A 21,890-nucleotide genomic window follows, 5' to 3' on the forward strand; every position below is an offset into this window, starting at 1 on the left:
AGGTGATTGCTCATGTCATGGCATGCTATGACTCCAGACTCCTGAACTGTTTGCTGTGGTAGTATAGTTCGTTTCGTTTTTAAGACATGTAAAATTAGGAACACTTTTTAGCATTGTTCGATGTTGGTTGCAAATGTTTTGTCCAATACTGTAGTTATAGACTTAGCATATTTAGAAAAAACACTTGTAGACTTATAGTACTCAGCATATTAGGAAGCTGGAAAGGAAGAGACATATTTGAAAGTAATGTAAGAGAAAAATTAAGTGAAGAAGACGGGTTTCTAAATGAATATTATGATACAACAGAAATCAAATTTGAAAAACATTCCTCACAGCTGATTTATTGTAAAAACATTAAAGGACTTATAGTAAGTAAAGGAGTAATAACGGAGAAAAAATTATCGAAGGATTATATTTTAAAGGTTGGAAGTGACGTTGGAGGCGGATTTTTAAAACTTTGTTTAAATATTATTGAAAAAGAAACAGAAAGTAAAATAAAAAGAAAAAAGTTTAGCTATGAAGAAGGAATAGGCAATGAAAAATACAAAGACGGAGGCGTAAATAAATTGTTAATTATTGCCTTAGTAGAAAATGTGGCTAAATCTCATTCGAATCTTGAAAAAATTCTCAATATTTTGAAGCTAAATGAAATACATTACTTTTGCACTTTTGATATAAAAATGGCCATTATATTTTTTGGAATTGAAAGTGCAGCATTAATACATCCTTGTCCTTGATGTAATATTAGCACAAAAAAAAAGCAAGATTTTCAAATTCACGGTGAGCTCAGAAGTCTGGAAAGTATCCGTTCATCAGCAAATGCTTACAAAACTTCTAGTGAAGATATAAAAAATACTCCAAGCTCTCAGCTACATTTTATAATAATTGTGTCAACCGTCCACTAGTTGATCTACCTGATGACGTAATGGTCATTAAAATTCTTGCCCCAATGAAACTTCATCTATTTAGTGGAAATACAAACAGAATTTACAACTATCTTAAAAATTTTTCAATCCATAGATACCACTTTATCGGCGAATCATTGGAACCAAAGTTTAGGTTTTGAAAGGCCTAAGCTGCATGGTAGTCAAATTAAAGGTGGAGAATGTTTAAAACATACAAATATATATAATTATATTTATTTCAATAAATTTTTTTATATATGGATAGTGTTGATATTCAGATATCAAAAAAACTTATTAAAATAAATATAATTATATATATTTGTATGTTTAGAAAATTTTATTAATCGCATATATAAATACTTGCGAAAATAAATACTTGCAAAAAGCATATTTTTATTAAGTATTGCTTTCTATTTATTTAAAAAAATATATAAAACAGAACGCTCTAAATATAATTTCAACAAATTTATGCAGATATAGCAGTACAAAAACAAACTTTGTTACCATTAGCAGTAATGTGTTTAGAGGGAGGGATGTTTGGGGCACGTGTTCCCCTTATCTGAGCAGTCTTAATTTTCAAGCTATTTTTTTTCATTTTAGATGGTATCTCGAAAAAAACTCTGAACTAGAAAAATAAAAACCACCGTAAAATTTATAAAAAAAAAATGTAAAATTTTGACTTAAAAAGAAATTATTATAGTTTAAATTACTCAATTGTTCTAACTCGTTAATTAATAAGTTTTTCCTGTCACCAGGGGATATAGTAACAAAGAGTCTTTTAAAAAAGGTGTTTGATAAAATGCAAATAAAATGAAAATTTAAAAACTAAACTAAAAATTTGGTACGACTAAACTTTTGTACTATTTAGTGGTTTCTATGGATTTAGTTTTGTTTTATAAGATTTATCTATTTACAATTAACAAAACATTTATGCGTTTTCTTCTTTTGATGTTTTTTTCTGTTTATGGTGTACACACAGCATGTAGAAATTATGTATCATTACGTTACAAATTAATAGATTTTAATGATTGCTTTTAAAATCACAATTGTTGAATATAGCTAATGAAAATATATGAGGTTTATACTTCAATGGATGGATTTGACGGCTTCCCCAGTTTTATTAGTTCTCTTTCGCCTTTAATTGATACAACTGGAACTTCAGTTCTTGTATGCCACACAAGTACCTAAAAAATAATGTCCCAAATCATCATAAATATTTTTCTAAAAGATTTTAAACTTTGAACATTTATTTGAAAAAAAGAAAAGACTGGGAAAGATGAGTAGCTTTTCAAATTCCTTTTGCAACGCGAAAAAATTTTCTTAATATATTTATTTCAATCTATTGATTTATTAGCTACTTGAGTTTTTAACTAGAATAATTTTTTATAAAAATTAGTAATAATAAAATGCACCCGTGATAAATTTTTTATCTGGTCGCGTGATCGGGACAAGATGGCTAGTAATGTATTTTCTGTCTCCAAACTTATTAAATTTAAAAATTACTTACTACTTTAACTAAATATTGAGAAAAAATATATATTTACGCTTCACACCCGAAAAAAAGCATTCCATTCCAAAATGTTCTACCCATGGAGTACGCTAATTAGCAATAAACCATAGATATTTAGAGATTTCTTTTTATTGACGCTTCACGTGAAGAAGGGTTTTTCAAGAAAGGTTCTTAGTCTTTTAGTTTTTTGCAAAATATCAGAAACATCTTAAAAATTTATACTAGGTTTGTGAAAATCATTTCATTTCTTTATAAAAGCTCAAAACCAAATAATCTTTGTTTCAATTATTTATTAAACGTTTAAATATCTTTTAGAAATCGATATCAAAGGTTAAAACTTCTGATATGATTTTCAGTTTTTTAAATTTTGGTTAAACTTAAATTCTTTGTGGATGCCTAGTACTAATGTAAATATGGTGAATCAATACTAAGCGTGCTAGTTATAGTTTAATATTATAGTTTAAATAATTTTAACGTAGTTATTATTATGATTATTGTAGATGAAGGGTTCAGGGGAAAATGATGATATAACTGATTAGATAAATAAAAATCTCATTTTAAGATATGAGCAAAGAAACTTTCACTACTGATAAAAACCTGAAGCTGAGCTAAATGATTTTTAAAGTGTTTTATCAGAGTCACAAGGAGGATCTTTATCCAATAAGGTAGAATGTGATGCTCAATTTAACTTGGTAATAATAAAAAGCTGACCCTCCTTGTAGTTAGTTGTTTTGAGTCAAAAAAATTGAAAAGTAGTTATTTTTATTTTAAATTCTTCAAAGTAACTTGACTATCTCCGTAATTCTAAGAATAGAAACTTTTCTTTAAATATGGTTTATCAATTTTTGCCTAACAAGGAAAACGTACAAAGAGGTTATTAGATTTGGAACTTGACCAACAAGGTTCGCTATCTCCCTCTTGGACACGAAAGCAACATTCAAAAGCGGGGAACTGTCCCTTCTTTGTTGGAATGGAGGAGCTCAGGATCAATGGAGGAAAGTCATAGATTGTGTAAAGCAGCATCAATCTAGCCAATTGTATCAATAGTAATACATAGATTAGAAAGAGGAATCTTTATACGTATATTTTAGTGCAAGTCCTGCTCGATGGAAGATCCTTATTTAAGCAACAGGAATTTCACTGCATAGACTTTTTATGACAAGATGGAGCACTTGTACCGACCCAGTCAAATCACTTGCCAAGAGGACGATAGAAATGCTGACAACTCTTAAACTTGTAATCGAAAACCTGGATCTGACCAGTGAACAGTTCAGCCAAACAAGAGTTATTAAAAAAAGGTTATCAATTTTTGAATTTTTAGCTAATTACAATTTGGTACTAAACTCTTACTGCTGTTAACGACGTAAGTCTTCTTCATAAATCTGAAATCATTACAGTTGATGACAAGGTATATTTGATTAGACAGCTGCTGGAAGATCTTAAACGGTTTAGGGGCTCTTAGTTTCATATTTTCTATTAGGCTGCAGCTGTAGCTGAACCGCTAGGATTCGAAACTGAACTCGCTACCAAAAAAAAGCATAAACTGAAGCACTTTTACTATGAGGCATCAAACACAGCTCATTTCACGAAACCCAAACAAAAGAATTTGAAATTTTTAATGTTGGTTTAGATTGTCTAATCCAGCAAATTAATTTAAGATTTGAGGCGAGCGAGATGGTTGGCAATATGTTTTCATTTATCTGGTTGGATAATGATAACTTATCTGTTCAAAATAAATTTTGAAAACTTGTACGGATTTATCCAAGAGATAACAAGAATGAACAAAGAGAATTTCATCGAAGAATTTCGCCGTTTTAATAATGCCTGCAAAACATTTGTTAAGTAAGAAAATCAACTGCAGCTACTCAACCAAATCTTTAAGAAGGAGCTTAAAAGCCTTTTCCCGTACATTTGCATATGCTCCCAATTTTTAATAATATTCCTGGGTCCATTGCTGAGTGTGAGCAATGGTTTAGTAAACTAAAGATTGTAAAAAACTCTCTTCGTTCGAACATGAATCAGGATCGCGTTACTGACATATTGATTAGTTTAAGTAAAGTGTAAAAAATGGATAAAAAATGTTAGCTAGAACAACTTCATCAATATTTGGGCGGCCAGAAAAGCTTTAAAAATTCATTTTTAAACGCTTTTTTCAAAATAACCTTTCTCGATTTTGTTGATTGACTTTTCATTTATTGGTTTTAAAACTAATATTTTTATTAGTTTTAAGAACAATAAACCATTTCTCAATCTAGAGAACTAATAGTAACGCAGAAGTACAATGTGCTGTATCAGAAATAGAAATTTGCTGAGTTCACAAAAATTTTAAATTTTATAATTTTTTGGTTTGAAATAAGGGCGCTGTTCTCCATTTTTGACCCGGCTATTGGCGCTCTCGAAGACCCTGATAAAACGTTTACTGAAAGAAGTTAGCAAACAAAAAAATTAGAGTTAAATGTTGGTTTATTTTGTAAAAATATTTTAAAATATTACGCTAAAAATTATAACCCGCATAAATTTTTAGTAAACTATAACGATGCTTTAAGCGTAACTTTTCAAGTTTTTGTCGATTTTTTTACGAACTTAGTTGGCTAGCTGGGTATTTGAAACAGTTCAGTAAGGCAAATTTTATTTTTAAGGACCTTATTCTTTCTTTTTTCATTACGGAACCAGTCGGTACTTTTTAAAGAATAACCTCCCCTCCCCCTCCCCCCATTTTATTTGTAGAACCGCCTGTGTGTTATATATATATATATATATATATATATATATATATATATATATATATATATTTATATATATATATATATATATATATATATATATATATATATATATATATATGTATATATGTATATATATATATACTCTATATAATCAATAGAATATATATATATATATATATATATTTATATATATATATACATATAATCTATTATATATATATATATATTCTATTGATTATATATATATATTTTTTTTATTTTAGGTGCCCCAAGAAGTCCTAACGGTCTTGTCACAGAGCACCGCGGAAATGCATTTAACTAGGAAGTTCACGCCTCCTTCCTTACCGTGACGCGAAAATATGTCCAGAGCTCGTTTCGAACTTGGATCTCCTGCTTATAAAGCAAGCGTTCTAACCACTGCGCCACGGCCGCACATAATTTTTATAAATTATATAAAGTTTTAAATAAGATACCTCTGTGCAGTTATTTGCAAGTGGTTCAAGTTGGTCTATTGTTGTTATAGATTCCAAAAATGTTGGTTCTAAATATCCTCTCTTTGCATTAATATCAAAAACAACCGTTGGTTTTTCTTTCAACAAAAGATTCAAATTTACAGCAAAACCAGCCATGTCTAAAGGAAACGAGCGATCTGGTGCCCAGTTTGTATGAAAGTTTGTTACTTTACCATTAGACACAACAGGACCTGCCCACCTTGCTGCTCCAGATAAACCAACTGGCCATACAGAAACATGATGTGTCCAACGCATCTAAACTCAATATATTAAAAAACTAAGTTAGAAACTTAAATATAAGTCTTTAAATTATGTAAAAATCTTTCTTTCCTCAAAACCAAGAGGGCTACCACAGTCAATTAGTGTACAATTTTTTATAAATTTGTTACATCCTACCATGTAAATTAGGTAGCATCAAAGCAAAAAACTTAAAAAAATAAGGCAGTTGTATGGAGAAGTTAAGCGCGGTACTACCAGAGATAAGGTGGCTTTTCCTTTACTCTGGACTGCGTTTAACAAAACAGTAGTGTCAACTAAATAGACCTTATATCTGCTTTCATGGACATAATTGATTTAAATTTAGTCCAAAAAAACAATAAGTTTGTGTAAATGGAGGCGTAATACATGTTTTAGAGCAGCGAAGGATCCAAAACTTTTGATAGAAAGGGGGGGGGGGATGTTGACACCATGAAATAAAATTTCTAGATTTTGTTTATCCATCGTTTTTCGCTCATGTTAATATTAATCTAGAATATATATATATATATATATATATATATAAATATATATATATATATATATATATATATACAGTGGCAACAATATAGATAACACACTTTCATGACCGGTTGGTTTAACATTTTGATATCAAGTTTTATGTTTTTGAAGCAATTGCTGTTATTTTTTAAAGCATCAGCAATGCTTACTTTTTTGAACGGAACTATTCATTAGACATTTATAACTATCAAAGTTGCTTGTTTTGAGCATTTTAGAGTTTTATATTTTGTGGTCATTTTAAATAGCACACATTTACTTTTTTTCATTTAAAAAAAAAAAAAAAAAAACCAAAGTACTTGTATTATATCAAAAAAATATCATTTTAGTCAGTATTTTAAAGATGAACTTGTAATTCGTTTTGTAAAAATAATATTCACAACACTGAAATAGCTCAAAGATTGAGTTTTTCTCGTAAAAAAGTTATCAATGCTCGTAATTTATTTAACAATACTGGTTCATTAAGCAACAAGGAATGCATATCTCGCAAACGAAAGACAGCCCCCAGAGAAGACGCAGCCATTCTCCGTATCACTAAGCTAAATCCTTTTGCTAGCGCATCAAAAATTAAAGATCAAATCGTTCAAAATTTACAAGTCAATCTGTCTGTCAGCACTGTCAAAAGTTGTTTACGCGAAAATAAGCTATTTTGAAGAGTTGCTCAAAAAAAAAAATATTGATCTCAAAGCGCAATCTCAGTTGTTTGAAGTTTTCAAAACAGTACGTACACAAAGAGTTACGTTTTTGGAAAAATGTGGACTGACGAGTCTAAGTTCGATTGGTTTGGATCCGAAGGAAAACAATATGTTGGTAGTCCCCAAAACCAAGAACTCAGCCATTGGTATACTCTAAAGACTGTAAAACATAGTGGTGGCAAGCAAACCGTCAAAAGTGTTTTAAATGTGATTTAACGCTACCAAGATTGAAATTTTGGAGTGGTCCGCGCAGTCATCAGACCTAAATCCGATAAAAAATTTGTGGAAGGAAGTTGACAAAAACATCGATCAACTGCAACAAATTTAGACCAATTTTAGATCTAAGTAACTTTAATTTTAGATTTTAACTAAGTAAATTTATTTCTTTCACTCAGTAATGTTATCTTCTAAAACTAATATTTTTTTAGGCTAAAAACTTGAGATCTCAAAAAATCAGATCTCTAGAAATTATATCGTAACATATTATACATCAATCTAAGCTATTTATTTTCTTGCCATATATATATATATATATATATATATATATATATATATATATATATATATATATATATATATATATATATATATATATATATATATATATGGCAAGAAAATAAATAGCATAGATTGATGTATAATATGTTACGATATATACATCAATCTATGCTATTGCATAGATTGATGTATATATCGATATATATGCTACGAAATCATATATATATATATATATATATATATATATATATATATATATATATATATATATATATATATATATATATATATATATATATATATGATTTCAGTGTAGACATCGTGTATAAGAATGCATGTTATATTAATAAGAAAACATCAAACAATACGAATTCTCTTAATACAAATAATAATTTATTTTGAGAAATTTTCACTGGGTTATGGATACCAGCATCATCAGCTCGTAAAATATTAATATTTTATGAGCTGATGATGCTGGTATCCATAACCCAGTGAAAATTTCTCAAAATAAATTATTATTTGTATTAAGAGAATTCGTATATATATATATATATATATATATATATATATATATATATATATATATATATATATATATGGACAAAAGTTGTCGACCACTGCAATTTTTTACAAAAAACACTCAAAATTTAGAAAAACAAGTAGTAAATTATAAATCAGTACATATATTTCAAATGTTTATTCACACTATACAGGTTAAACAGCATATCTATTCATATTTTAGTATTTACAATGAAATCCTTTATTTTTGAGAATATTTTCAATACGTCCTGGCATTGATTCACACAGTTTCTTGCAATAGTCCGGCGTAATCTCCTGCACCCACACGCGTTTAATCCAGTTGATGAGGCCATCTTCAGAACTTGGGCTATGTGCAGCAATCCTCTGCTTCATTACAGTCCAAACATTTTCAATAATATTGAGATCTGGACTGTTGCCTCGCCAAGGTTCCAGTAGCGGGATGTTTTCAGAACGCAGCCAGTCCTTAACAGCCTTGGTACCATGACAAGGTGCGCTATCATGCTAGAAATGAATGATGCCATGTATTGGTACAAATGGTGGCAGCTTATCCATCAGTATACTCAAGTAAACAGCACCATTGATCGTTGTATTTTTAGGCATAATCCAAATGCCGGCACGACGGCTACCAGAGACTGCTCCCCAAACCTTAACTTTTGGAGCCTCTTTGACTGTTGGTATAACGTACTTTGGATTATGCCTCTGATTTGGTGTCTGACATGTCTACAAAATGAGTAGAATTGCGTGAATGTTGTCTCATCTGAAAACATCACTTTTTTACACTGGGCTGGTGTCCACTGCCTGTACTTCTGACAAAACGCTATGAGATGGCGAATATTCTTTGGTGAAAGCTTCGGCTTCCGTGCTGGTCGGTAAGATTTCAAGACTGCATCAAATAATCGTCTGCGTATTGTCCGACTGTTTGGTTTCTTGGATGGTGATCCAGGCAGTTTGCCTCTAATAGCACTTGAGGATGCTCTTGGTGATTTTTTAGCTGTCTTTATTATAGCATTATCCATACGGTTGTTTGTAACCTTCGGGCGCCCAGCGCGTGAACGGGATTTAAAACTTTTCAGCTCTTGATTTCTCTTTACAGTAGCTACAACAGTGGAATGTGAAGTACCGAGCTTTTTGGCTATCTGTCTTATAGAAATGTTCTCTTTGTACAAAATAACGACCTGAGCTCGCTTTTCAGATGTCAGTTTTTTACCGAGTACCATTTTAACTAGTACTGCTTCAAATAAGGTCTCCGTAATATAAAATGTTCCAAAATATTTCAGTTATATCTGAAAATAAACATGTAAACATCAATTTTAGACTCTTATTTATAATTGACAATTAGCACAAAATGGTTAAAAATTGTAGCACTAAAGTAGCCCAAAATTCAGAGAAGAATACATTAAAAAAAGTGCGAAAATCGCAGTGGTCGCAAACTTTTGTCCATGACTGTATATATATAAATTAGTAAAAAACACTTTTCCAACTTTTTTCTTCTACTTGAAGTTTCACCATTGCTGGATCATCAGGAAGAGTTACTAAATCTCAAAAAAATTTATTTATTAACGCGTAGTTGAGGCCCTTTATAATTCTTTCTAAATTTTTTGTACCATTATAAAAAATCTGAATTAATTTCTAAATGTAGGCACGAAAATAAATACCTCTTAAAAATTATAAAAACAAATAACCAAATTAAACTATCCCCATTCCAAAGAAATTTATTTAACAATTACTTTCTGCAATTTCCCGTTAACCAAAAAAAAAATAATAATTAAAATTTTTTATAATAATTTATAACTTCCTGTAAAATATTTTTTTTTATAAATAGAATTTTTTTTTTGAGATTTAGTAACTCTTCCTGATGATCCAGCAATGGTGAAACTTCAAGTAGAAAAAAAAAATTAGAAAAGTGTTTTTTACTAATTTAATATTGCTCTGTTCTTTAAGAACATTGAGCACTCTATTTGTAAAATACATTAACATAATTTACATATATACATTTATACATATATACAGAGCCGTACCAAGGGCGGGGCCGGCCGGGCCGCGGCCTGAGGCGCCAAAATTGGGAGGGCGCAAACTTTAATAAATTAAAAAAACAAAAATCAGTTTATGAAACTAATTTTCACGGCGTCGCTGCTGTTGATAAGAAAATTAATTAAAATTCCGCCTCTTGACACAAACTCTTAAATATTAAAGCTCATATACTGAACAAAAAAGCGCCCTATAACACTAATATACCTTTGATAACTTTTGAGCATTATAATTCTATTATGAGTCGAACCCAAAAGTTATCTGGTGCTGAATTTAAGAAGAATAAAAAACAGCGCCAAGAAAGTGACAAGAAACTACAAAACTGTATCAAAAAGTGGTTGGTAACAAACTCAGTGGAGAAACAAATTATTTCAGAGGATATTTGTATTGAAATTAATGACAATTCAACAGATCCTATAATTTACTTTAATTGAGTTCAGATCATCATTTGGAATTAATTGAAGAGGAGATTTTCATCAGCCAAAGTCAAGAAGAATTTTGCACAACTGATTCAGAACCAACCAGGGAAGATGAAAATGCCTAGCTTTCAGGCCCAGCTGAAATGGACGAGGATGAACTTCATTCACATTACTCAGAAATTCCAGTGGCCTCGGAAGAAAATTTTCAACATAGGGATCCAGCAACATGGCCTAAAATAACGGACAAAACAAGATGCTTTTTGATTGAGCATAGGCCAGAGCAAGACAGAAGAGAATTTTTCCCAAACGCGCTGTATGATTTTGACAACAAAATGCGACACTTCAGCTCAAAATGGTATGAAAAAATTCACCCCAATGGTAAAAAATTTGTTCGCACTTGGCTGCAGTACAGCAATAAAAAAGATTCTTTATTTTGTTTTTGCTGTTTGTTATTTTTAACAACAAAAGCCAACAATTTCTCAGAAATTTCTAAAGGGTTTTGTGACTGGAAAAAACTAAACCCAAGAATTCCTGAGCATGAAAACAGCAATGAACACCAAAGATGCTATTCTGATCGGAAAACTCTTGAAAAAAACCTCAAGGAAGGAAAGACCCTGAATTCTGATCTGTAGAGAGTTATTAGTGGAGAGATGAAAAAGCGGAGAGATATCTTAAAAGTGATTGTTGATGCAATTTTTTTCTGTGCCAAGAATAATCTTGCCCTTCGGGGAACAACAGAAGATATCGGTCAACAAAACAGTGGCATTTTTCTGAGCTTAATTGAGTTGATTAGCCATTATTATCCTTTAGTGGCTGAACACATTGCGTCCGTTAAAGCAAAAAAAACCACAACATCCTACTTTTCTCCTTGAATTCAAAGTGAGCTGATTGAGTTACTTGGGCAGAAAGTCAGGAAAGAAATTTTTTCAAACATCAAAGAAGCTAAATACTACTCTGTTCTGTTTGACTGCACTCCAGATACCTCCCACAAAGAGCAGATGACTCAGATCATCAGGTATGTCCGCATCAGTGATGAAACCTGCACAATTAAGGAAAGCTTTGTGGACTTCATTGAATCTCACCAAAAAACCGGAAAAGGTCTTGCAACAGAGATAAGTGAAAAATTGGAGAAGGATGGTTTAAGCATTTCCGATTGCCGGGGCCAAGGCTATGACAATGGAGCCAATATCTGGAAAATACAATGGCGTCAAAGCTCACATCCATTCTCTTAATGAGTCAGCAAGATTTGTTCCATGCGCAGCTCACACTTTAAAACTTGTTGGTGTTCATGTTGCTGAGGTTTCCCCACTGATGATTACGTTTTTTGGAAAGGTTCAAGCCATCTTTAACTTTTTTTCAAGCTTCACGTCAAGATGGGAAAAACTGATGAAAACGTTGACCATCTCATTAAAGGGAAATAGTGACACAAGATGGTCTACCAAAAAAGAAGCAATTACACCATTGCACAGACAAATCAAAGATGTTCTTCAAGTTTTGGAATCCATTATCCACAATCCCATCACAAATGCTGTCACAGTTAGCAGTGCAAAAGAACTTCTCATTCATATTGATTTCAGTTTTTTGTGTTTGTTGGATTTCTGGTGTCAAATTCTTTCTCTAATTGACCGGGAAAACAAACTGCTTCAGTCAAAAACCATTTCAATTGACATTGCCGTAAAAAAAAAAATGGTTGAAGGCTTTCATTCAGAATTTTTGAGATGTTGGGGTGGACAATATTATTAAAGATGCCACAGAAAAAGCTAACCAGAGCGGAATTGATGGTGGCTTTCCAATTAAGAGGAAGCGCAAAGTGAAGCGAATAGCACTTTATGAAGCTGAAGATGACTCTCACCTTCTCACAGCAGAAACAGAATTCGGATCTCAGTGCAACTTTGTGTTTGACAGCATTATTACACAAATAGAGTGGCGGTTTGAGGCTGATGTCTAGTGTATCCTCTGATTTTGGCTACCTCAGTGGGCATTCACTCTCTAAAAGTTCAGTGGATGAGCTCAAGAAAAAAGCTGCAAATTTATCTCAAATTGACAAGGCAGATTTAGATTCTTCCGATTTCCAGTCAGAAATGGCAAGCTTTAAATATCAAGCAGCCGCAATGATGGACAACTTTGAAAAATTTAGCCCGATCGACATTTTGCAGCTCATTCATAAATATTCTTTGACCGATGCTTATCCCAACACAACAATTGCTATTCGCATCTTCCTCACCATACCAGTCACAGTTGCTACGTGTGAGAGAAGTTTCAGTAAACTTAAGCTCATAAAACACTATATGAGGTCAACAATTGGCCAAGAACGTTTGTCTAGTTTGGCTATAATTTCAATTGAAGATGAAGTGGCAGACAACATTGATTTTGATGATGTCATTAGTGAATTTGCCTCAAGAAAAAACAGAAAAGTGGCATTGAACTAAAGTTTGTGCAACCTTAATGACAAATTTTACTTATAACTTGATGTGATAAATTTTGTGATCAATAAATCATTTTTTTCGTTTAATTTTCTTCTTTTTTTTTTTTTATGGTGGGGGAGGGGGAAGGGAGGGGAAGAGGAGGCGGAATTTTCTTTTCTTGCCCGAAGCGCAAAATTGGCCCTGCATATATATATATATATATATATATATATATATATATATATATATATATATATATATATATATATATATATATATATATATATATATATATATATAGTTTAAGTAGTAGATCCGCGTGATCTCTCTATTGATTATATACTATGTACTTTGGAAATTTGTAGAAGTTTAATATTACTGTTGTTACCTTTGTAAAATGCTTTTTTGAACTTATTTACGGTTCTGACAATAAGATCCTTTGCTCTTCTTTCAGATACCTTGTTTTATATTTGTTATATCGTTTATCAAAAATTTGTGAAAAATTTTTTGGGCAACATATAATTGTAATACGACCAATAAATGTAATTAAAAAAAAATTGAAAACGTTTTATTAGGGCGACAAAATCATCGACTGCTGTCTTTGAACGAAATGACTTTTGCTGCTGCTGGGAAATTTTTGGAGCGAGGTCCAAGTCTTTATACCCTGTAAATTCTACAATAGAAGATCTGATAAAGCTGTATATATATCCTGGGTATTCCCTTGAAATTTTTAATTACCCAACTGTAGTTTGCTCCAGTTGTAGAAGAAACCTTTACTTGATGAAGTCGGGAAATACACCCAGAGGCTCGTGGAGAGAGAGAGTATCAAAGGTAATTCTCATATTTAAAAAATAAAAAGATTTTCTAAACTCATTAACTTTATTAAAGTGTTATTATAAAGTAAGCCTATTAATCTCTAAAAAATTTATTGTTTTTTTTTTACCTTTTTATTTAAAAAACCATACCACTATTTATATTAAATCATTCAGCATTTATCTTTATATAACTATGTATTTAAATACCACTTTTGAAGGTTGAGTGGAAAATGCTGACCAGGAATTCAGCTTCAATGCTCCAAAGTAGTGAAACAGAACCAATCATATCTTCTTCACCAGACAACTTAAAGGAAAAATGTTTAAATGTGGAAAATGTTTCTCAATGTTAGCACCTGGACACACCCACAACTGTTCTTCTTCAGTTGCTGTAACAAACTTGATCTTTCTTGCCAAGAGTTTGGGAAGCATTCAAGCTGAACAAGTTGCTTCAGGTTTATTAAAAGATAAGATGAAAGCTGACTGCATTCCAAAAGGAGCAACTTTTCTTTATCAACTGGTGGAAATCCATTGGTTGTAACTGTTGGATGTCCTGCCAACAAGGCAAATCGAAGAACAGTAAAACAAGTATCTTTACAGGTTATAAAAGAACTTCAAGTAATATTGGAACTTTCTATTAACGACACCAAACAGTTAATATCTTCTCTTCGGAAAGGATTAGGGAATAAGACTGTTGTAGAACCTAATATTTTTGGCAAATTGAATGATCTTGAGGAATCCATATCACATTTTTATAATGTAGAAAAGGTAATTTATAAGTATTAATCACAAAAGTGCACTTTTAGAATGTTGTAACCTTTTATATGAATATATTTTATATGTAAAGAGAAAGAGATCCTCCACCATGAATATTGTAACTATGTAATGTGTAACCATTATAAGTTAAGTAATTTTTTTTGTAAAATTAAGTGCAGCTAATATTAAATTGACTAATATATAAATTAGAAATTATTGTTATTTTTTTGTGTAATATACATTTAATTTTTGTGTGTTAAAGCTTTAATCCCTGAGTTTTTCCAATCTGGAGATGCTTCAACAAGTCGTTGAATATGAAGGCTATTTTTTAGTGTATAAATAAATAATGACATTATTTAAATATTTTTACTGATAGGTTTCCTAGACAGTGAAGATGGAAAAGTTTCAAAGGATTTTGTGTATGTTCAAAAGACATCAACTTTCATACTGAATTTGATAAATCAACGTGCTCTAGACCTTCATTCAGCATTTGTACGAATTTCTATGGATGGTGGAGGATCTTTTTTGAAAGTTATAATCAATGTCTTTGATGCAAATGAAAGTACAAAGTCTGCAATTTACATGAATAGTGGTGTTCAGCGTTGTCAAATTCTTGCAATAGTTGAAGATATTCCTGATACAAACCATAACTTAAGAATAATATTAGAAAAACTCAATTTGCAAGATGTCAAGTTTTTTGCAGCATTTTATTTAAAGTGTGACAACGCTGTGTTTGGTCTGTCAAGCCATGCAGGAAAAAGAGCTTGCCTGTGGTGTGAAGGGTTAAGAAATGAAGAATGTGGAAAACTAATAACTCTTGGGAGTCTAGATTATTGGTATGAAAAATATGTTGTGGAAAATAACTCCAAGAAATCTAACATGCAACATTATATGTGATAAATCCAAGGATTCTCTACCTAGAGGAGAATCCAGATACTCTAATCCAGCATTTAGTACCACCTCCTGAATTGCATCTTTTGATTGGAGTTGTATCTACTTTATGTCTGCTTATGGATATTTGGCATGAATTTGATGCCTGGCTGAAAACTAAAAATGTTCTTCAGAGAGGGTACCAAGGTAGAGGTTGGGATGGAAATAATTCCAACAAGATCTTGAAAAACCTGGATGAACTTGATAAAGTTGTTACATCTAAGGTTCCTCAACTTAGACCTATAGTTCAGTGCATGAAAGACTTTAAAAAAGTAAAGGCTTCTTGTTTTGGTCAAACTCTTGAGTCAGATTATATGTTAGCATTTGTTAAATTAAAAAACTCGTTCCTATCTACCCAAGATCTTACACAGGTTCTAGGGAAAAAAATTTCAGTAAGTTAAAAGTTTCACATTTTGCTGTGTCATGTTCAGCCCTTTGTTGAATACCATAACTGTGGCCTATCCAAGTTTGCTGAACAGTGTGGAGAAGCTATTCATTCTAAATTTAAGCCTACATGGAGTAGATTTAAACGTAAAGAAGAGCATACTCGACATGGAGAGCAACTGCTACACTCTGTAGTTGATTTTAATGGAAGAAGAATTTAACATTAACTTTGATATGCAGCCCTAGAAACAAAAAGGAGTCAACAAGTCCAGGACAGTGACTATAATCCTGTCAAAACGGCTATTTTCATAGCCACAAAAATTTTTAAAAAACATTACAAAGGGCTTGTTTTGTAATATCTCAAGAGCTCTAATTCACAAGAACAACTTTCATTTTAGGCATTTATGTTTTTATAGTATGCCACAAGATTCAGCGAAAAGTTAGGACAGTGGGAAAAAAAAAATCAATTTGCTCCTATTACATGCTTGAAAAGCTTTTTCAAATCCAATAGAAAAGGTTGCCAATAGTAATACTTACAATAGAATCTTGAAATAGTTTAGAAATCAACAAATGATTTTAATGGAAAAAGTTTTGGTTATGATAATTATACGTGATAAATATATATATAAACTTAAAAATTGATTTTTCCAACCTTAGCACGTACACCAGATTTTAAAAACGATTTTAATGATCAATATAAACTAGTACTAAACTAATGAAAAAAGTTTTGGTTGAGGGACACGACATAAAACCTGGCGGTCTCTCTGGTTCACAGTGCTGGTGAAGAAGATATGATTGGTTCTGTTTCACTAATTTGGAGCATTGAAGCTGAATTCCTGGTCAGCATTTTCCACTCAACCTTCAAAAGTGGTATTTAAATACATAATTATATAAAGATAAATGCTTCATTACAATGAATGATTTAATATAAATAGTGGTATGGTTTTTTAAATAAAAAGGTAAAAAAAAAACAATAAATTTTTTAGAGATTAATAGGCTTACTTTATAATAACACTTTAATAAAGTTAATGAGTTTAGAAAATCTTTTTATTTTTTAAATATGAGAATTACCTTTGATACTCTCTCTCTCCACGAGCCTCTGGGTGTATTTCCCGACTTCATCAAGTAAAGGTTTCTTCTACAACTAGAGCAAACTACAGTTGGGTAATTACAAATTTCAAGGGAATACCCAGGATATATATACAGCTTCATCAGATCTTTTATTGTAGAATTTACAGGGTATAAAGACTTGGACCTCGCTCCAAAAAATTCCCAGCAGCAGCAGCAAAAGTCATTTCGTTCAAAGACAGCAGTCGATGAGCTAGCAAAATCGACAACAGTCGATGAACTAGCTAGCTAATGATTAAAACATTAATTAAATCCAAAAAATAACACGGGTGTCTTGTTTCAAATGACATGGTTTTATAAAAAATATGTAATTTTGAAAAAAAATGTAATTTAAAATGCAATTTTCAGAAAAAGTTATTATTGTAAAATTTTTTTGATTTTAAAAAAAAAAATGATTTCACAGTATTTGATTCTTAAATAAGTATAAGTAAAAGTTATTTGTATCACTTGATAGAAGACACCCGTTGTTTATTGTTATTCTTGCATAAGACTTGCGCTTTTCATCACCCACAATTTATGTCGTCATTACGACGACTTTTTTTTACCGATTTTTTAGTAGCTTTTTTAAGCATTTATTCAAGGCTTTAATTATCATTTTTAACATGTTAACACGCGATTTTGATTTAAAAAACATTTTTAACGATTAATATAAACTAATACTAAACTAATGAAAAAAGTTTTAGTTGAGTGACACGACATAAAACCTGGCGGTCTCTCTGGTTCACAGTGTACAATGATATCATCAAAATGAACAAAAAATGAATGAAACGTAATTCTTATAAGATTATTAGATAAAAAGCGCAAATTAATACTATTTATTCAAGGCTTTATCAAGTTTTAAGAGTAGGGTACGGGCCTTGTTGCTTATTAAATAGTGTTCAATTGTGAAACTTGATATTCAAATTTTTTATAAACTCTGATGGTTGTGGGGGGACGCTTACAATCTATCGTCCCCTCTTGATCCGTCACTGATTTAAAGAGAGCGCCCTATCACTAACTACGGCTTGATAAAAAGTAGTTTGGATTAATGCACAGTGCAACTATCGTTCTTAATATTATTTTCACTAATATAGAACCATCAATAACGCAGTGATACCTAAAGGCTATATACTTAATATGTAAAAAAGTAAAATAAAAAAGTTACCTCGTCAAAAATTTTTTTATGATATGTATTGTCGTCATCCATGAAATATACTACGCCGGGAGTTTTTTTAGGGTTTACATTTTCTCGCAACCATTTTAATCCAGCGTTCCGCTGTTCAACTCCTCGATGATGTTTGTTATATCTCTCCCCTTTCTTTTTTTGCATTTGCCAAGAAGTTCGAACGTTTAAATGAGTAAAACTAAGCCCAGATTCTTGTAAAAGCTTGCTAACTAAGTTTGTTCTGAACTTTGAATCTTCAACTAAAATCCAATGAAAATTTGTAACATGTTGAAGTGTTTGCGAAAGTCGAATTAATTCTGCTTTTTGTGTGTACCTTGGGTTTGTTGGAGTAATACTAAAAATCCAAGGAATAGAAGAGTCGAGTTTAGGTAATGTTCCACTTTCTTTACCTTTTAATTTGACTGCAAGTCTTCTAGCTAAATTTTTAAATTGTTTTTCTTTATCGATGAGTTTTTGATTCTGGTCTTTTAGTTTTTGTATTTTTTTTTCTCTAATGTCAATTTCATTTTTCAATTGTTTAATTTCTGATAAGAACGAAGCATTATTTATGAATTGCCCATTAACATGGTTTATTAAATCGCTTTTAGAGTTATAATCTGTTACGAGAGTTTCCATAGTACGTTCGTCGTTTCCATGGTTGCTATTTTTATCAGACTCACTTCGTTTTAAAATAGTTTTCAATTGTGTTATACTTTGCTGACTAAATAATTTGGAAGGTTCGTGTGGTCCGTTCCAAATCAAATGAACTGCAATAACCGAAACTATGGCAATCCAAATGAATGCAGTGATAACATTACGACGTAATGGCATAGTCCCGTGGTAGAACAGTTATTTAAAACATAAATTATGCCAATAAGCCAATAAAGATGCAGTTAAGTAAGCTAGCATAACCCATTTAATAAATCGCCAATAATATCCTTTATGAACAAACTTAAATTAAAAAAAAGTTGTTTAAAAAAAAGCTTCAAAATGATAGGAAAAAAATAACCCCAAAATAGAATAAACAACAACAACAAAGGAAACAACACAAATCAAAATAAGTTAAAAATGTTTTTTTAAAAGAGATTATTTGTCTGTAAAACCTAATTCGTCGTGTAACGGACGTGAATAAGTCGTTGAATTATGGGTGCGAAGTTTAATTTTAATATTCGCACAAATAAAACAAAATTTACAGTTGGTATTTATACTAAATACTGATTTTAAAAGACTTATTTTAAAAATATTATAACTCCATTTTGTTTTTAAATTTAATTCATACCTTATCTCAAAGTGAACAATAAAAATTCCAAAATAAAATATATACTTATACTGAACAACTTGCGATCATCACATTCGGTCCAGAACGTTTTGTTCTTGCTTTTAAAACACACTTTTTGTTCTCAACTTTTAACAGTGCCAATTTATCTGTCTGCATTATTCAATTTGTTGAAATAAAATGAAAATTTTTTTTGAGGTCTTAACAAAAAATAAAAATAACTTAATTGTTAAGCTAATAATCTTAACAGATAATTACAAAACAAGCTAATAACATTGGAATTAATTTTTATTAAATAATATTCTAATTTAATGAGAAATATTAGGATACTTTAAGATTTATATGCAAAATAAACAATAATATATTTCTTCTAAAAGTTGAAAAAATCCACTTTTAATGCGTTTTTTATTTTATTATTCAAAATAGATTCTATATATGTATATATATATATATATATATATATATATATATATATATATATATATATATATATATATATCATTGGCAGATCAAGGGGGGGGGCCTAGGGGAGCTATAGCCCCGGGCCCCACAATTTTAGGGGCCCCGATTCAAAGTAAATAATTTTTTATTAACTCTGAAAATTAAATCTTTTATTAACTTAAAAGAGCAAAAGTTAAATTTACTAAATTGTCTGAAAACAAAAGCACAAAAATAAAATAACTGTCAACAAAAACGCTGCATTATATATTTTTTCCGGTCTTTGACAACGATAGAGTGCAACTACTTCTACAAAAAAAAAAAAATTACTAGATTGGTAGCAGCGCCTTATAGCAATAATTGAATGTAAGATTTGTACAAATTGCTACAAAAACAATTCCCTTCGGAAAATTATTAATGACTTGAATAATTATATTATTATTGAAAATGCATTAACGATTGCAATTCTACAATTCTTTTGTACTTCCGCACAAAAGAGTTCTTGTGTGAATGCATTTAATAGCTGAAGCGCTAAATTCGTGAAAGAGAAAAAAAGAACAGTTTAACACTTTTTAGGTTATACAGTTATAATTAAAATGCTAAGTAAATATGAAAGTGGAGCTTCTAAAAGAAGATTGAAGAAAGAGAGAGAGGAAATGGTAGCTAAACTTCCGAAAATGACAAATTTTTTTTCATCAAACCAAACTAATACGCAATTTCCACAAATTGTAGATAATAATAAAAACAATGAAAGAAAAGATGAAAACAATAACACGGAAAATGAGGTAGCCTGCCAAGGTCCTTCAAATAAAATTCAAGAAGTTGAAAGTGTTGAATCTACAATGCATAATAATGAGCTTGACTCAGGTACTCCAATTTTTACTACCTTTAATGACATCTCTAACATCTGCTAAACAAATAATTTACTTTTTAGGCAGTTAATATTTTTATTCTATAAATTGTCACTTATTATTTTTTTATTAGGCTTATTTATCATGATTTTTTTTCCTAGATACCATTCTACGCGAAGACCCTGCTTTATGGCCATTACAATTAAAGGAAAATGAACGTATAAAGTATTTAAACAAGGGGTATGCTTTTTTTCAAAATAAAGACTCTAATTTCGAATCTTCGAAGCGGATGTTCAAAAACCAGTACAGATATTATTCGGTTAAATATTTTCAAAAAGTGATGAATAATAGCGAAAAGTGTGACCGAAAATGGTTAATGTTTTCTGAATCCACTGGATGTGTATTTTGTTATGTTTGCAAGTTGTTTTCAACCGATTACGACAACGTATTTTTCAAAAGTGGCTTTTACAATTGGAAAAAAGCTAAACAAACTATTTTCGGTCACAAAAACAGCAAGGAACATATTCAATGTATGATTAAGTGGATAGAATTCATAAAACAAAATACTCATGTCGATGAATATATGGTAAGCCAGATTAAAAGGGAATTTAATTATTGGTCTGCAATCTTAAATAGAATAGTAGCGGTTATTCGTTTTTTAGCCGGAAGAGGTTTAGCATTTCGAGGCCATAATGAAGTTATAGGATCGTCAAATAACGGAAATTACTTAGGCATGTTAGAACTGTTGACTCAATTTGATCCAGTTTTAAAGCAACACATTGACACTTTTGCAAATAAAGGCAAAGGTAAATTATTTGTCTAAAACTATTTGTGAAGAGCTAATTGATATTATGTCTCAAAAGGTTTTAACGCACATTATTACCGAAATAAAAAAAGCAAAATACTGGGAATTATCGTAGATTCGACTCTTGATATTTCTCACGTGGATCAACTTTCTATGATATTTCGTTATTATCTAAATAGCCACGTGTATGAACGATTTTTTTGTTTTCTACAAATTAAAAGCCACGACGGTAAATCTTTGATTACTGACATTTTAGATCTACTGGAAAGGTATGATATTGATATAACCAATTGTCGGGGACAGGCATACAATAATGCAAGCAATATGTCTGGTAAATGTTCTGGATTACAAGCA

At 30.8% G+C, this 21,890-nt stretch overlaps 1 protein-coding gene across 1 annotated transcript; it reads right to left on the bottom strand.

The window, feature by feature from the left end:
- Positions 1–1,832: 1,832 nt before the first annotated feature.
- Positions 1,833–19,584, bottom strand: LOC100200928 (galactosylgalactosylxylosylprotein 3-beta-glucuronosyltransferase 3). The gene is made up of 4 exons (XM_065796414.1): positions 19,446–19,584; positions 18,167–19,117; positions 5,615–5,908; positions 1,833–2,089 (listed from the first exon to the last, which is right to left on the bottom strand). Exons 2-4 carry the CDS (start codon positions 18,995–18,997, stop codon positions 1,985–1,987), a joined length of 1,230 nt encoding a protein of 409 aa, XP_065652486.1. The 5' UTR covers positions 18,998–19,117; positions 19,446–19,584; the 3' UTR covers positions 1,833–1,984.
- Between the last annotated feature and the right edge of the window lie 2,306 nt (positions 19,585–21,890).

The sequence above is a fragment of the Hydra vulgaris genome, chromosome 04 (assembly GCF_038396675.1).
Source record: "Hydra vulgaris chromosome 04, alternate assembly HydraT2T_AEP".
Taxonomy (NCBI): Eukaryota; Metazoa; Cnidaria; class Hydrozoa; order Anthoathecata; family Hydridae; genus Hydra; species Hydra vulgaris.

What these genes read in the sequence shown, in the direction of transcription:
- LOC100200928 (XM_065796414.1), bottom strand. Translation starts at nt 18,997, where the DNA reads ATGCCATTACGTCGTAATGTTATCACTGCATTCATTTGGATTGCCATA. An exon ending in ATAAAAAAATTTTTGACGAG is followed by an intron (nt 5,909 to 18,166) that starts GTAACTTTTTTA and finishes TATTGAGTTTAG; the next exon opens with ATGCGTTGGACACATCATGT. An exon ending in TTGCAAATAACTGCACAGAG is followed by an intron (nt 2,090 to 5,614) that starts GTATCTTATTTA and finishes ATTATTTTTTAG; the next exon opens with GTACTTGTGTGGCATACAAG.